General features: G+C 58.5%; 4 protein-coding genes across 4 annotated transcripts; 1 reads left to right on the top strand and 3 right to left on the bottom strand.

The window, feature by feature from the left end:
• Window positions 1-4,823: 4,823 nt before the first annotated feature.
• SPBR_06731 (uncharacterized protein) lies at window positions 4,824-7,096 on the bottom strand (the record flags this gene model as incomplete). Its single annotated transcript, XM_040764987.1, has 2 exons — window positions 4,824-5,832; window positions 5,895-7,096. 2 exons carry the CDS (start codon window positions 7,094-7,096, stop codon window positions 4,824-4,826), a joined length of 2,211 nt encoding a protein of 736 aa, XP_040617720.1.
• Window positions 7,097-7,693: 597 nt separating this feature from the next.
• SPBR_07367 (26S proteasome regulatory subunit T4) lies at window positions 7,694-8,947 on the bottom strand (the record flags this gene model as incomplete). The annotated part of the gene is made up of 2 exons (XM_040765621.1): window positions 7,694-7,814; window positions 7,896-8,947. 2 exons carry the CDS (start codon window positions 8,945-8,947, stop codon window positions 7,694-7,696), a joined length of 1,173 nt encoding a protein of 390 aa, XP_040617719.1.
• Window positions 8,948-9,619: 672 nt separating this feature from the next.
• SPBR_09010 (U6 snRNA-associated Sm-like protein LSm2) lies at window positions 9,620-10,168 on the top strand (the record flags this gene model as incomplete). The annotated part of the gene is made up of 4 exons (XM_040767136.1): window positions 9,620-9,633; window positions 9,725-9,872; window positions 9,962-10,064; window positions 10,125-10,168. 4 exons carry the CDS (start codon window positions 9,620-9,622, stop codon window positions 10,166-10,168), a joined length of 309 nt encoding a protein of 102 aa, XP_040617718.1.
• Window positions 10,169-10,593: 425 nt separating this feature from the next.
• Window positions 10,594-13,449, bottom strand: SPBR_06569 (DNA cross-link repair 1A protein; the record flags this gene model as incomplete). Its single annotated transcript, XM_040764825.1, has 1 exon — window positions 10,594-13,449. One exon carries the CDS (start codon window positions 13,447-13,449, stop codon window positions 10,594-10,596), a length of 2,856 nt encoding a protein of 951 aa, XP_040617717.1.
• Between the last annotated feature and the right edge of the window lie 596 nt (window positions 13,450-14,045).

The following is a 14,045-nucleotide window of genomic DNA, read 5'->3' as shown; positions in this document are numbered from 1 at the left end:
CACGATTCAGACGAGATGCGTACGATGTCTTGTCGCATGTCGGATGTCGAGTCTCTGCACGCTTGTCCTCCGTACGTCGTACAGCCTCTTCATCACGAGAGAGCCCAATTGCTATTTCTGGCGTCAAGCGTGCCTCTTTGTCGGGTCGCTCCTTCTTGTGTTGCCGGCTCGCGGCCAGCCCGTCGCTCCTGCCACAGAGGCTGCTGTTTTCCTACGACGTACTAACTGAACTGCCTCGTCGGTGACCTCGAGTTGGCATCGGTCGTCCTGCGCGCTTCTTATGCTGTCATGCGTCCATCGTATGTCGCATGCTCTCCACTCCGTCTCTTCTTGTTCTCTGACGCTCTCGTTTCGTTTCGCGCCGAGCAATCGCCGTTTCCGCATTGAGTGAATGCTCGCGTGCCCTTCTTGACGTTCCATGTCGCCAAGGAAAGACCAAGAAACGCTCTTGCCATCCACTGTTTTTCGCTCACACCCCCACTGCACCATTGGCAGTCTGGCAGTGCCTCGACACTTTTTCCTCTTTGCTCTTTCCCTCGACGGAATTGTAGATTGGCGGGTCCATGCTCAAAATCTCCCACGCTCTTTCGACTCCAGACCACGCAGCCAATCAGTGCAGCGGATCTATACACGTGTGTCGATGAGAGGTGTGGAAGGCCGCCCCGCGCACCGACGAACCCCTGTCCCGGCTTTTGAGTTGGAGGGGAGGCGCCTCCCGACCCACCAACTGGCCCCTCTTTTTTCGCAAAGAGCAAAACAGAGCGCAGCAACGAGCCCACGTGCTGTCCCACTGCGTCTTTTGTGGGTACATCCATTTGCACAAGAATTGGCGCTGGCAGGAAGTACTGCCTATTTGCTTCGTTTTCCTCTCAACTCACGCAGTTCCTCCGATTCACTCATTTTGCACCCTGCCAATCACGATTCAGGGTCGCGAGACCATCGCCTTCGCGGTACCTTGTCGCAACGCCGTATCGTGTTTCGTCTCGCCGTATTTTGTACGGACGCCGTCGACCGTTCTGTCTCGCTTCCCTCAGCCTCTGCCGTCGCAGCCGGACGGCCCCCAAAAACACAAAGGCCTCATGTCCACCTGTGTTTGATTTCTTGTCCCCGTTTTCTCTTCATTTGGTGATGGTGAAGGGCGTTTGGTGCGATGCACTTTGTGTGGCTTTTTATTGCAGGGCCTAAAGGTCGCTTTATCGATTTGGCGTTATCAGCACAGACTACGTATCGCAGCCTGGGGTAGGAGCACGTCGTCGCAGGGCGGCTTTCTATTGGTCCATTTCAACGTCCCTTTGATTTGGCTGTTTCGTGCATCCTGTTTTCCTTTCCTCCCTCTTGGCTTTCAGTGTGCTTCTCTTGTTTCGTATGGGCAAGAGTGTGTACTGTCGTACTCGTCGTCTCGGTTTACCAGGCGTACCGTCTTCATTTGCTGGTTCTTTGCCTTTGCCGAGAAAGGCTGCATTTTGCAGTGGAACGATGGCACGATGGCTGCTGTCCCGTCTGCGCTCGGAACACATGGAAGCAACGTGAACGGCTGAAGTGAGTAGTGCCCTGCTTTGTGCGCACTCTATTTCGCCTGGTCTTGTCCCTTGGATGGTCTTTTATCAAGACTAGCATCCTGTTTTGCTGCACACAATTTATTTCCGTATCGTGTTTTCGTCGCTGCATCGACATCGCGACATTTGTCGTTGACGACAGGATATCTTGGCCGCTCTTGGCTTCACATCCGACGACGTCACAGTCGCCTCCCACCCAGGCCACCAGCAATGCCGGCATCGAAGCGGCTGCCAGATCCCCAATGGGGCCGCGCATCGCCTGTTGTCTTGGCCTTCCGACGTGGTCTTGGCGATGAGCATCGTCACCCTTCCCACAGCATCCCCCAAGGAACTAGCTATTGTTTCTCGGCAGCGCTTGTCAAGACAAGCTTTTGGTAACGGTACTGAGCAGCCAAGAGCAGCCAAGAACTGGGGGAGGAGCTGCTGCGCGCGGGAAAGGCGTTGGGTTGCCAGGATGAAGAGGAAAAATACACCAGAAACGAGGACTCGGAGGGCAAAACGACGGGAGATGGCCTCGTAGCACCGATGCCCAGACCTGTGTGCCGGCATGGCGACGTCTTGGTATTGGCACGAAGTGGTCCTGACGCTCGCCTCGCGCGCTGTGGCTTTCCCTTTTCACGATGCCCCATTTCCCTTGTTGCCCACACCACCCTCCCAATCTGTCCCAATCCGTCCCAGCTGGATCCCAGCTGGATGCAATTTCCCTTGGCTTTTTCCTTCAGAGGGCCTGTGAGCGTACGGGAGCCAGGCACACACGTCCGTCAGCGAGGCTGCTTGGCTCCGTCGAGGACGACTTGGTGTCAAGGGCGTGATCTTGCCAAGCCTTGCCTGCCACACTCTCAAGAGTCTCACACAGCGCACACACATATTCTCCCACCCCCTCCCTGCCCACCTACCGCGGCCCCCATCCGCCCACCGACGGAGGACCCATCCAGAGCTTGAGCTCGGTGCACGTTTTCGTCTGTTTGGTGCCTCCCCCGGTCCTTTGTTGTCTCCCCCCCCCTTCATCTTCCGGCGCCGCATTGCCAAGCAAATAGGGCAATGCACCGTACCCATCTGCCCTTTCCCATGGCGTTTCTCGCTGGTTGAGAGAGTACGTATGACTTGTTGTTTCTGTGTATGGACGACTCATGTATCTTTACACCCTGCCTTTGCACCCCAGACGGCAAAACCGACAGAAAGCCAAGGCGCGTCCTGCAGCTCTCTCCCAGGACGCCGTCGCCGTTCAACGCCTACTCCGGAAAGCTTAGGCGCCCCCCTTGCTTGCAGAAAATGGGACAAGAAGAGATCAATGATATTTGATTATTTTTGGTGGATTCAGCATTTATCGATTTTATCGATTGTATCGTTTTGGCATCAATTTTATATTTGATATTCGTTCACTTACACGAGGAGCTAGAAAGAAATTTCTTCAAATTCCTTTTCCTTTGTTTACCTTGCCAATGGACATTGTTTTTGTCTTATGGCGCTTGCAATTTCCATTTCCTCGGAACATCCGCGTTTGTTATTTTACATTACACAGTTTCTCGTCTCCGTTTTGTCGTTCCCATCATTATGTCGGGATGGTCGCACCTCGCCCCATGTCCCTGTCTTCCTCCGTCCTGGCCACAAATACGTTGTTTCTTTTTCAGGACAACTATTCTGTACATGTACAAAACTGACAAATTCTCATATTCCGAGCTGCGCGTACAGAGTACATGTCTGCGCTTATTTTGACCCGTTTCTCGCCTCGACATGCGCCTTTTCCTCCGGAGTTTGTAATAGCTTCCCAATTCGGAGACTGACCGAGACGTTGCCTCTTTTCTGTGGGTTCGAGAGATCCATCAACTCCATCAAAGCCCTCCTTCATATTCCTTTGTGTTCCAATCGGGGTGGTGAGAAAGAGTTGTTTTTTTTTTTTTTTTTTTTTTTTTCTTTACTTTTAATTTTGTAAAGTTTTCTTTTTCAACATCTTTTCAACGTCCAACAGCCAGAATTGGCGCCCAGTCAGATCCTGTCTTATTCCTGCAGCTTCTTCGGTGTCGACGGTATCGTCGGTGTCCTACGGCGTATGGTATGGTTTCTTGTCAGCGATTGCCATTCTTTTCCCCGTCTTTCGTCTGTTGTTTCGGCGTCCTCTGTACTCTCCCTACGTCTCACCGTCACTGTCGACACGTTACCGACGGCTGCACGTCGCGTGCCACCGACAACTGGACCCAAGGCCGCCAAAAAATGATTATGAACGGAAAAGGAACCAGTGGGGATCTTCATGCATATGCACTCGTGAAGCTTTAAATTTTTGATTTCCTTTTTTGTCCCAGTGATTTTCTTCTTCGTGCAGCTCCTCCCCCTTCTAGTGTCACCGAACCACGTACCTTGCCCTTGTTCTCCACGTTTCTCACTCCGTCTTGTTTCTCCTTTGCATGCGTCTCCTTTTTTTGCTCCACCGGACATGGCCGACGGGAGCTAGCAAATCGCTACTTTGCTGCAGGAAGGAGAGCAAAAGCACAAAAAAGTTACGTTGTAACACGGAGTGTTTTTCTTTTTGGCATGGCGATGTATGTTGTGGTGGGAAGCAAATAGGACCAGACTGCTTACGCGTGTGCGTCTGACAAGATGGTTGTCGAAGCTGTTTTGGTAGTATTGCGTACTATTGTTTTATTGCCGTACTCGGTAGGTAGTCCTGTTTCTTCATGCTGTTTCCGTGACCGACGGGAGCATATGGTCGACACCAAAATAGGCGCCTTTTTCTACTTCTCTACTCTCCCCTTCCCTGCATCGTCCCCTGTCTGCCTAACCCACGCGCTCGGTCAGGATGTGCGTCTCTTCGTCTCATTGGACAACCACGGCATGCTCATTGTCCCGGAACCGCGTGGCGAGAGCGACCCGTCGTATTTTAGTAAATTTGAATGGAAGTATGTGGTCTATTGGGTACGGGATGGGATGGGATGGGATGGTATGGGACGGCACAAGCATGTGCATGGTGATACTTTGGGCCAGTGCGGCTCGCATTGCCACTTTGTGTTGCATCTTGACGATGCGTTGTGGTTGTGCAGTTGTTGGACAAAGGATCAGAGGCACCAGGTGGTACCTAAAAGGCACGCGACAGGATATGTTTGCAAAAGCTTTGACGAGCTTTGACAAGCTTTGACATTGAGAGGTTCAAGACAAGCTTTCCGGGGGTGACGGTAGTCGTCGGCTTGGCATCTTGGCGTGTGTGACACGTGGATATTCAAAAATATACATGGAAAAAACATTATCACAACGAAGAGGTCGAGCCGTCCCCGACTAGAACCGCGGGAACATGCCCTCGAGCCAAATGTCACCCCAGCCAACCGCCGTCTGTCCCATCACCGTCTCGACAAGGTGCCATGGCGGTGGCTCGGCCGTGTCGCCGCGGCCGGGGCCGCTGTTCGCCGCAAGGCGACTGTGCCCATTCGCATCCGCATCCGCATCCGCCGCAGTCGTTTCCAGCCGCGTGGCCACGGCCGCCCGGAGGACACGCACCAGGTGGGCCATGCGCCCAAAGACGTCGTCAATCTGGCGCTGCGGGCCCCGCCACAGACCACGGCCGAGGCCGGCGGCGGCGCTCTTGAGGCGATCAGCAAAGCGGTCCAGGACGTCGAGCAAGTCGACGCTGGCGCGGACGGCGCGGGCGTCGATGGACACGTCGACACGCGGCGTCAGAGGCGGCAGCGTCGACAGGCGGACGAGGGTGACGACGGCGCGGCACAGCTGGGCCCAGACCATAAAGGAGACGCCGGCAAAGGCGGTGGGCGGGACGCCGTCCAGCAGGGCAGCGCAGAGGGCGCGGATGGCGTGGACGGAGCGCCAGTAGCACCGGACGCGGTCGACGTCGGTCTCGGTCGATGTCGTGGATCCCTCCTCGGTGGGTGCGTCGGCCGCACTGGGGGTGTCGGCGGCGGAAAAGGTCATCTCGCTGAGGCTGAGCTCGACATACTGCTCGTGGGCGACGGCGACGGCGGTCCACAGCTGGATAGGAGACGGCGCGTCCTGGTGTTGCTGGCCGCTGGTCATGGCCATGGCGGGCGGAAACTGCGGCCGCGCGGCCGTGAGCTCGTGGAGCTGCGTCCGGAAGGCGTCGGTGATGTAGAGCGGCAGGGCGGCCTCGTGCTCGCGCGCGTGGACGGCCTGCTGCACGACTTGTTGCAGGCGGACCTGGTAGGCCAGCACGACGTCGCCGGGACAGGCCGTGTGTGCCTCGACGGCGCGCAGGCAGTCGTCCATCTGCGGCGTCCAGTTCATGCCGTCAATGTGTGCAAAGTAAATGGAGGTTCTGGGCCGGTCAGCGTGTTGCCTGGCAACATGACCGAGGGCATGTTGGGAGTGGGGACCTACGACGACGCAATGAGGAAGCAGCCCAAGACGGCCCGCTGCTTCGCAAGTGTCTCCTCGCTGTCGGAGAGATAGATGTCGTCGGTGCCCCCTTTGCCTGCGCCACCTTCGGCGTCTGCATCGTCTGCAACGCCTGCGGCATCGCCGGCAGCTGCAGGCACCCTCTCGTATCCCTTCTCGTCGCTCTTTGGGTTGTCGCCCGTGTACGTCGTCACCATGTGCTGGTCGGCCGGCAGCGGCTTGTGGAGGCGCATGTCGCAGACCAGGGAGAGCGCCAGCATCACCAGCCGCGACAGCGTGCCGCTGCGGCTGACCATGGGATCCGAGCCCCAGGCAATGAACACCAGCAGGCCCAGCAGCAGATCAATGTTCGACCGGTTGTCGACGAGCATCTCGCGCGCCAGCTGCTCCTTGATGGCGCGGCCCTGGGCCGCCTTGTCGCGCACAAGCGTCGTGGTCGACGCGACGACGCAGCGGAGGAGAAAGGGCCGATGGCGCTGCAGCTGGGCGGACGTCGTCTCGGGCGGGAACCACAGAAACGGGCAATACGGCAGGTAGGTCGACCGGAAGACCGACCAGGCGTGGTCGCGTGCCTCCTGGGACAGCGATTCGTAGAGCACGGGCGACGGTATACGTGCCGATGCGGCAGCGCCGGCTCCTGGGGCGCCCTCGGCGGTGTCCGGGCGGGTCGACAGAGAGGTCGGTGTATCGGGATGACGCGGACTCTGCGTCTGTGGCCGTTGGCCGATGGGCGGTGGCAGCGGCAGCGGCTGCTGCTCCATCTGCGTCCCGTCGCTGTCGCCGTCGTGCAACACACCCCGTAGGTGCTCGTCCATCCGCCCGCCAAAGACGTCCCGCAGCGCCGCGGCCGCCGCCTTGGCCGGCGCCTGTGTCACCGCCTGCAGCATCGTCATGATGCCGTCCAGCTTCTCCTCGATGGAGGCGACGCGCTCGTCGGCGGTGTCCGCGGACCGCAGTTCTCCCGCCGTCGCCCCGGCGGCCGATGATTTGGGCCGGCTGCGCTTGCGGATGGCCTCGGACGAGTGGCACGTCTTTTGCAGGCGGTGGCATCGCTCACAGCCGTCGCCGTCGGGCCGAGACACGCAGCGGCACTTGGCCTTGAAGCAGTGCAGGCATGCCTGGCCGTAGGGCGCCGAATGGCTGGGCCCGCGGGAGGCCGCCTCTACCGACCTGCTGCCGGCCATGACCGTGAAGGGGACGATCGCAATGAGCCCTGAGGCCTTCGCTGTCGCTCCTGCTGTGATGTCGTTCAGTGCAATCGGGATTATTAGTCAGCAGCTGGAATTGGCGGAATTGGCCGAGTTGGCGACGGCAGGGTCGAGACGGCGTCCAAATCCACACACAAGAAGTAATTAAGTACGAGTTGGACAGTTCTGGTCCTGTGTATCGCATATACGTCTTCTCATGTGTTTCTATGTCTTGACATGAAAAGAACTACCAAAGTTGACGTAGTCTTTATGAGGGCGTCCCAAGACCGGACTTTTCAATTCCGAAATCCGGTCCAATCACAAATTCCGATATATCCACGTCCGCAGTGATGGATTCGATATCATGACGAGAGGATACTCTACAGTTCGGTCACTTGGGATCTTTGCCAATGTCTTGGGCGTGCTTCGGATCGACGTCCATTGCCGTCAATACATTTGTTCTATTTATACACGCAGTGCGACATGCACCCAACACCAGAGCACAAGAAAACAAGATGGCCATATGACATCAATAAAGCAATGCTCGCCCTGTTCGTAAACTCTCCATGACCCCTTCACCCCCGCCTGTCCCGTCTACAGCTTCTGGTACTCCAGCTTGCCCTCCAGCTTCTTTGTCTCTGCGACCTTGCGCACTGCCTTGTTGAAGTCGTCCTGGTTGACCGCGTCCCGATAGTCCTTGATGGCAAACAAGCCGCTGCACGTGTTAGCTACACTGCAACAAAACGCAACTACAATGCCGCAGTAGGCAGTAAAGCAGGGGGGAGAGGGCACTCACGCTTCTGTCACGACGTTCCGCAGATCGGCACCGTTCAGGCCGTCGCTCATCTTGACGACGCTCTCAAAGTCAATGTCGCCCTCGGTGATGACGCTGGCGGCGTGGATCTTGAGAATCTCCAGGCGCCCGACCTCGTTGGGCAGCGCAATCTCAATCTTGCGGTCCAGCCGGCCGGCCCGCAGCAGCGCCGGGTCGAGGGTGTCGGGGCGGTTCGTCGCCATGATGATCTTGGTCTTGCCCAGGTAGTCGAAGCCGTCCAGCTGGTTGAGCAGCTCCATCAGCGTGCGCTGGATCTCGCGGTCGGCGCTGGTGCCCTCGGAGAACCGCCGGCCGCCAATCGCGTCGATCTCGTCCATGAAGATGATGCACGGCTCGTGCTCCTTGGCGTAGCCAAACATTTCGCGGATCAGCCGCGCCGACTCGCCAATGTACTTGTCGACAATCGCCGACGACACCACCTTGAGGAAGTTGGTCTCCAGGCTCGACGCCACCGCGCGCGCCAGCAGCGTCTTGCCCGTGCCGGGCGGCCCGTACAGCAGCACGCCCTTGGGCGGCTTGATGCCGACGCGCAGAAACAGCTCCGGGTTCTTGAGCGGCAGCTCAATCACCTCGCGCAGCTCGCGGATCTGTTCGTTGAGCCCGCCAATGCCCGCAAAGTTGACCTGGCCCGGGTCCTCGAGCGACATGTTGTACACCAGCGGGTCCACCTCGCGCGGCAGCATGCGCATAATCGTCAGCGTCGTCATGTCCAGCGCCACGCGCGTCCCCTGCTTGAGCTTGGCCCGGTCCACCTTGGACCGGCACCCCACCACGTACCGCGGGCCCGACGACGCCTTGACGATGAACCGCTCCTCGTCCAGCTGCTTGAGCACCTCGCCGATGATCTGGCCCACGCTCTGCAGCGCCTTGATGTTCTCCTCCGTCTGGTCAAAGTCGCGTTGTAAGCCCTTGATCTCGAGCCGCAGGTCTTTGAGCTTGGCCTCCCACTCGCGCGACTCGATGAGCCGCTCCTTGAACTGCGAGAGCGCGTGCTCGCGCTCCTGGTCGGCCATTGTGGTGTGTGTGTGTGTGTGGCCGACGGCGAGAGGAGAGAGAAGAGGCGGAGGGGGAAAGAAAGAGATGTCGACAGAGGAGGTCGACGGTCTCGTGCTGCCAGAGGGATGGATGGATGGATGGAGGGAATCGACTCGAAAACTCGTAATGTCGTCGCTCAATGCAAAATTGCGATTGTCGAGGTCGTGAGCCGGAGAAATTGACGTGGTTATGAATGGCTTGATTTGATGTTTGTGATATTGACCAGGCGGCTGCGGGCGGCGAATGGCGTCGGTCGCCCAGGGAAAGAGCTTACCTCAAGCTTCTGCTGCCTTGCGCTGTTGGCGTAGTTCCTTTCAGGGCGGCCATTGGGCCCACGGCCACTGCGCTATTGGTAGCCGTGCAGGTGCCGGACTAAGAGTTTTGCCGATCCGATAGCGACTGGCGATGATTACATAACATATGGAGTATAGGCCCACTTTTACGGCTGTAGCTGGTCGCATCCCGCCAAAAACGACGACATTTAACGATGCTCAACGACAGTTGAATTGGCGGCAGACGCGACAACCACGACAACCCGACGAGGACTCTTTGCTTACGGAAAATAGCCTGTTTGGACTGGACGGTACTATACAAGCTCACTCAAGTCGTCTCTACGTTTCCTTTCTGGGTGAAAGCCCTCCGTCTTCAACATGTTGTTCTTCAGGTGAGAGACGACGACGTGGAGATCAATGAGACGAGGACGACGTGGAGATACAATGAGACGTCGGGCATACTGACACCAACACCCCCCACAGCTTCTTCAAGACGCTCATCGACACGACCGTCACCGTCGAGCTCAAGAACGACATCCAGATCCGCGGTACCCTCAAGAGCGTCGACCAGTACCTCAACATTAAGCTCGACGACATTACCGTCGTCGACGAGATCAAGTATCCTCATCTGGTGGGTCTCTAGCATGGCCCCCATCCCTTATCTGTCTTACCTAATTGTATGTCTATGTCTCGCTGCGTTTCTCTAACGCTGGCCTGCAGAGCGCCGTCAAGAACGTCTTTATCCGCGGCAGTGTGGTCCGCTATGTGCACTTGCCGGCGGCGGCGGTGGATGTACCGTTGCTGGAGGATGCGACACGGAGAGGTATGTAACGCCCGTGGCGATGAAGGGACGATGCATTTGCAGACAGCTAACCCCGTGTAGAAGCTGCAAACAACGCTCCAAAAGCCACGGCCGCCGCAAGGTAGGCTGTGATGCTGAGATGGTGCAGATCCGATGACGATCCGATGACGACGACAACGGAGGGAGGAAACAGTCGTGGTCCCCATTCGAAAAGCCACATTCGCTACCTAACAGCGCAAACCGAGGGGTACACCGAGACCCAAGCAGAGCTGTTGAAGACGCGGCACAATGCCTCGGACCACAGCATGCCCTTGCACGATGGCATGAGACACGGCGGCCATGGCGCCAGCTGGTTCCTTGCCCGAAGCAACGAACAGTATACCATGCAAATAAACGCAATTGTCATGTCATTTTGTATGTCATACGGTACCAAGCGCGCCAACGTGATTTGTAGCTTTTAATATCGTGTACTCCGTACAGCGAGTGATTATGATGGGTGGTTATTTTGGTCTTCCCGATCATACAACCGCTATGACAAGTTGTTCCAATGCTACCAATATGCAACGCCGCCCTTCCCATCCTTGCCGTCCCAAAGCCGAGACTTCTGCCCATCTTTGCTGTCTGGACCGCCCTCCACCAGCGTCTGCACCATCCCGCCCCGCCGCCGCTCCGCAAGCCACCGGTCGATCCATGCCTTCATGCGCTTCCGCGACACGTCGCTGCCGACATTAACCGTGGGCACGACCTTGTCGATGCGCAGCGCCATGAGAAAGAGCGCGAGCTCCCGGAACGAGCTGTGCTCGCTGTAGGGCACGCCCAGGCAGATGGCGTCCTGCGTGCTGCCGCGCTGGGGCACGAGGTCGCGCGCGCCAAAGCGGGTGCGCCAGCCGGCGCCGTGGAGAAGGGTCGTGGTGGGGAGCGTCGAGGGCGCGAGGGCGGCCGACGGGGTGGCGGCGGCGGCTCCAGGCGCGCTGGCGACAGCAGCGGACCCCGGTGCCGGCGCCCCGGATGCTTGGCCGGGCCGGTAGTTCCACCCCGACGGCCGAAACCCCACAATCCGCGAAAAGTGCGCCTTGTACCCGTCCAGGTACTCGGCCAGCGTCTCGGCGCGCAGCTCCATAAGCATCTGCATGTGGACTTGGGCCTCGGTGGCGTCGCCCGTCATGAGCGCCGTGAGCTCCGGGTCGCCGAGCTGGGCGACCACCTTGATCTTGGCGGGCGACGCGTAAATCTTGGACCCCAAGGCCTGGGCAATGGCCTTGCAGATGCGCTCTTTGCCGATGCTGTAGGTGCCGCAGACGACCAGCAGACGGTTGCGGTTGCGGTCGCGGCCGGGTGGGCGGCGACCAAGAACGGCCAACGCATCGCGTGGTGGCGACACAGGTTGTTGCGGTGTGACAGGCTCCGGTACAGCAGATGCCTCTCCTCCTGCCCCTCCGCTGCTGTTGGCCCGTTTGAAAAAGTCCTTGACGGTCCCGCTGCCGTCGCCGCCACCGGTGTCTCGCCGCCGCAGCGCCTTGTTCCACGCGCCCTCGTCACCGGCCCGCAGGCTTTGGTCGAGCGTGGCGCACAGCGCCGCACACGCCGCCACGACGTCGTCTTGCGGCGGGAACGAGTACCGCGGGTTGAGGTACGTCGTGTCCAGGTAGCAGACGTCGATCCGCTGCTGCTTCTTCTGCTTGGTGAGCGCATCCAGCGTGTCCGCCGCTAGTAGCGGATGGTCCACGTGCGCGCGGCACGCGCGGAAATCGCCGCAGTGCAGGATGCGGTGGATGCGCCCGGTGGGCTGCATCGTCTTTTCAAACAGAAACATGGCGCTGCCCGGGCAGTGGTTGGCCGGGATCATGGTGACGCGGACGCCGTCGATGCCCGGCACGGGGACCGTCGCCTCAAAATCGAGAGCGACGACGTACTGCGCGGCCGTGCCCAGCTGGCTGCGCACGAGGCTGGCCGTGACCTGCGAACAGTAGATGGGGCCGTGGCACCACTTGGCCGTGAGGCCAATGTAGTGGTCGCTGTGGAAATGGCTCAGAAAGTAGGCGCGGCAGCCCTCGACGGCGCCGTACCGGAACGCGTCCACGCAAATCGAAAAGCCGGGCATGATCTTGTAAAAGGGACAGGTGCGCTCATATGCCGGCCTGCCGCGGGCGGCCACCTCGAACGCAGCGGCGGTGGCCCAGGCCTCGTCCTCGGCGTGGCCGGACATGAGCTTGGCAAAGGCCGAGCCTGGACCGTTGGACGAGGATGCGCCGCCCGGTCCGCTGCCGCCAAAAGCAATGGGGTTGGCCTGGCCGGGCCGAGGCTGCGCTGTCCGCATGAACCGCTTGGAGAAGCCGGACAGGGCGGTGCTTGGTCGGGCCTCACTTGTGGTGTGCTGTGCTGCTGCCGTGTTCTTGGTTGGTGGTGGTGGTGGAGGCGGTGCTTCTTGTGGGACGTCTGCGGTGCCGCCCGTCAGCCCGTCCAGACACGCGTTGACATGTACGGTGGCTTGGTCGGAGGTCTTGCCGGCCAAACTCGTCCCACAGATGGGACACCCATCGGCTGCTTCGTCTCTAGGATCGGTGTCGTTCACCAGCACACCAACGTCGGCGTCGGCTTCCAACCGCGCCTGGGCCTCCATGTACTTCCGCTCGCGGAACTCTTCGCCAGCAAACGCAAAGGCGTCGTCGTCGTCGTCGAGGTCCGCAAATCCGGCAAAGTCGGCGTCGTCGAGGTCGTTGAGGTCGTCGATGTTGACAACGTTGTCGGCATCTGTGTGCTCTGCTGTATCGGTCGTCTTCATGTCGATTTTGATAAAGGTCTCGTCAAACGAGGTGTGGGTTTCGAGGCGGCGTGGCGAGAACGTGATTGCCTCGTCCTTTTGCGTAGCCGGGGGTAGTAATGAGTCGTCCTTTTGGCTGTGGCTGCCATCGTCGGCATCCGATTCCGAGTCGGAGTCGTCGACAAAAGGCCCTCGCTGGGTGGCTCTGGCCGTTGCTGTTGGCGTGGAAGTGGGCTGCTCCTCGCTCAAGCGTCGCCGCTTGACAGACCCTGTGCACTCGTTGAACCGGTCTCCTGTTTTGTGCAACATCGCTACCTCGCTCTCTGCATGGACCACAACCTCGTTCTCTTCATTGCCTTGGCTTGCCGCCAGCAGCTTCCAGACCGCATCGACCGAGCCGGCCACAAACATCGACTCTTCCGGTGGCGGCACCTTTTTGAAGAAGCTGAGGATGCTCTTGTTCGGCGGGCCCTTGACTGCGGGTGCGGCCATCTTGTTCCGTGCCGAGGCGGGCGACGAGCCCAGCCTGTTGGACGACGGTGTTGTCGTCGACGCCTTTGCTGCCATCGACGTCATGGTCTGTTGCTTGGACTTCTGCACGGCCCCAGGCCGCGCCGCGACACGGGTCCTCGATGGTGTCGGCATGTCTCTAGGTGGTATTGGAGGTATATTTCATGTTGTCGCGCTGTTTTTGCCCTGCGATTTCTCGCAAGCAGCCAGTTGTTGGCTCGGTAGTGTAGACACAGATTGAGAGGATGTAGGCAACCGATCGCCAAAAGTCTCGAAAGACACGAAAGGCACCAGAACGCGGGGCGCGTAGTCACGTGGAAGTCAGATCCCCATTAAATGGCGCCCACCTGAGCTTATATAATGCATCCGGGTGATCCTTAGGGGACCCTAGTGCTAATTTAGTGTATCAAGCGCTATAATTTGGTGCTGTAGCATCTGGTTATGGCATTTGGTTATTGTCTGCAACATCAACACATCAACACACCAACACTCTCATATGACGGATGCCCATGACACACTTGATTGCAACCGTTTGAATTTGCCCTTCCTAGGCAGTACCCCCGTAGCTGTTGCTTATTTATACCTCAAAAGAACTGTACATTTTATTCCCTATCCTTGCCACCAGCCTGAACATAGCGCAGCAATACATCAAAGTAAATCGATAAACACAAACGGAAAAGATGGAAAGAGATGAGGTAAAACAATGAAAGCAGAGAGCATAAATACGCCCA

Source organism: Sporothrix brasiliensis (genome assembly GCF_000820605.1).
Source record: "Sporothrix brasiliensis 5110 chromosome Unknown Cont20, whole genome shotgun sequence".
Lineage (NCBI taxonomy): Eukaryota > Fungi > Ascomycota > Sordariomycetes > Ophiostomatales > Ophiostomataceae > Sporothrix > Sporothrix brasiliensis.
Note: the sequence above shows the minus strand (reverse complement) of the source record. Positions and strands in the feature narration are given on the sequence as shown.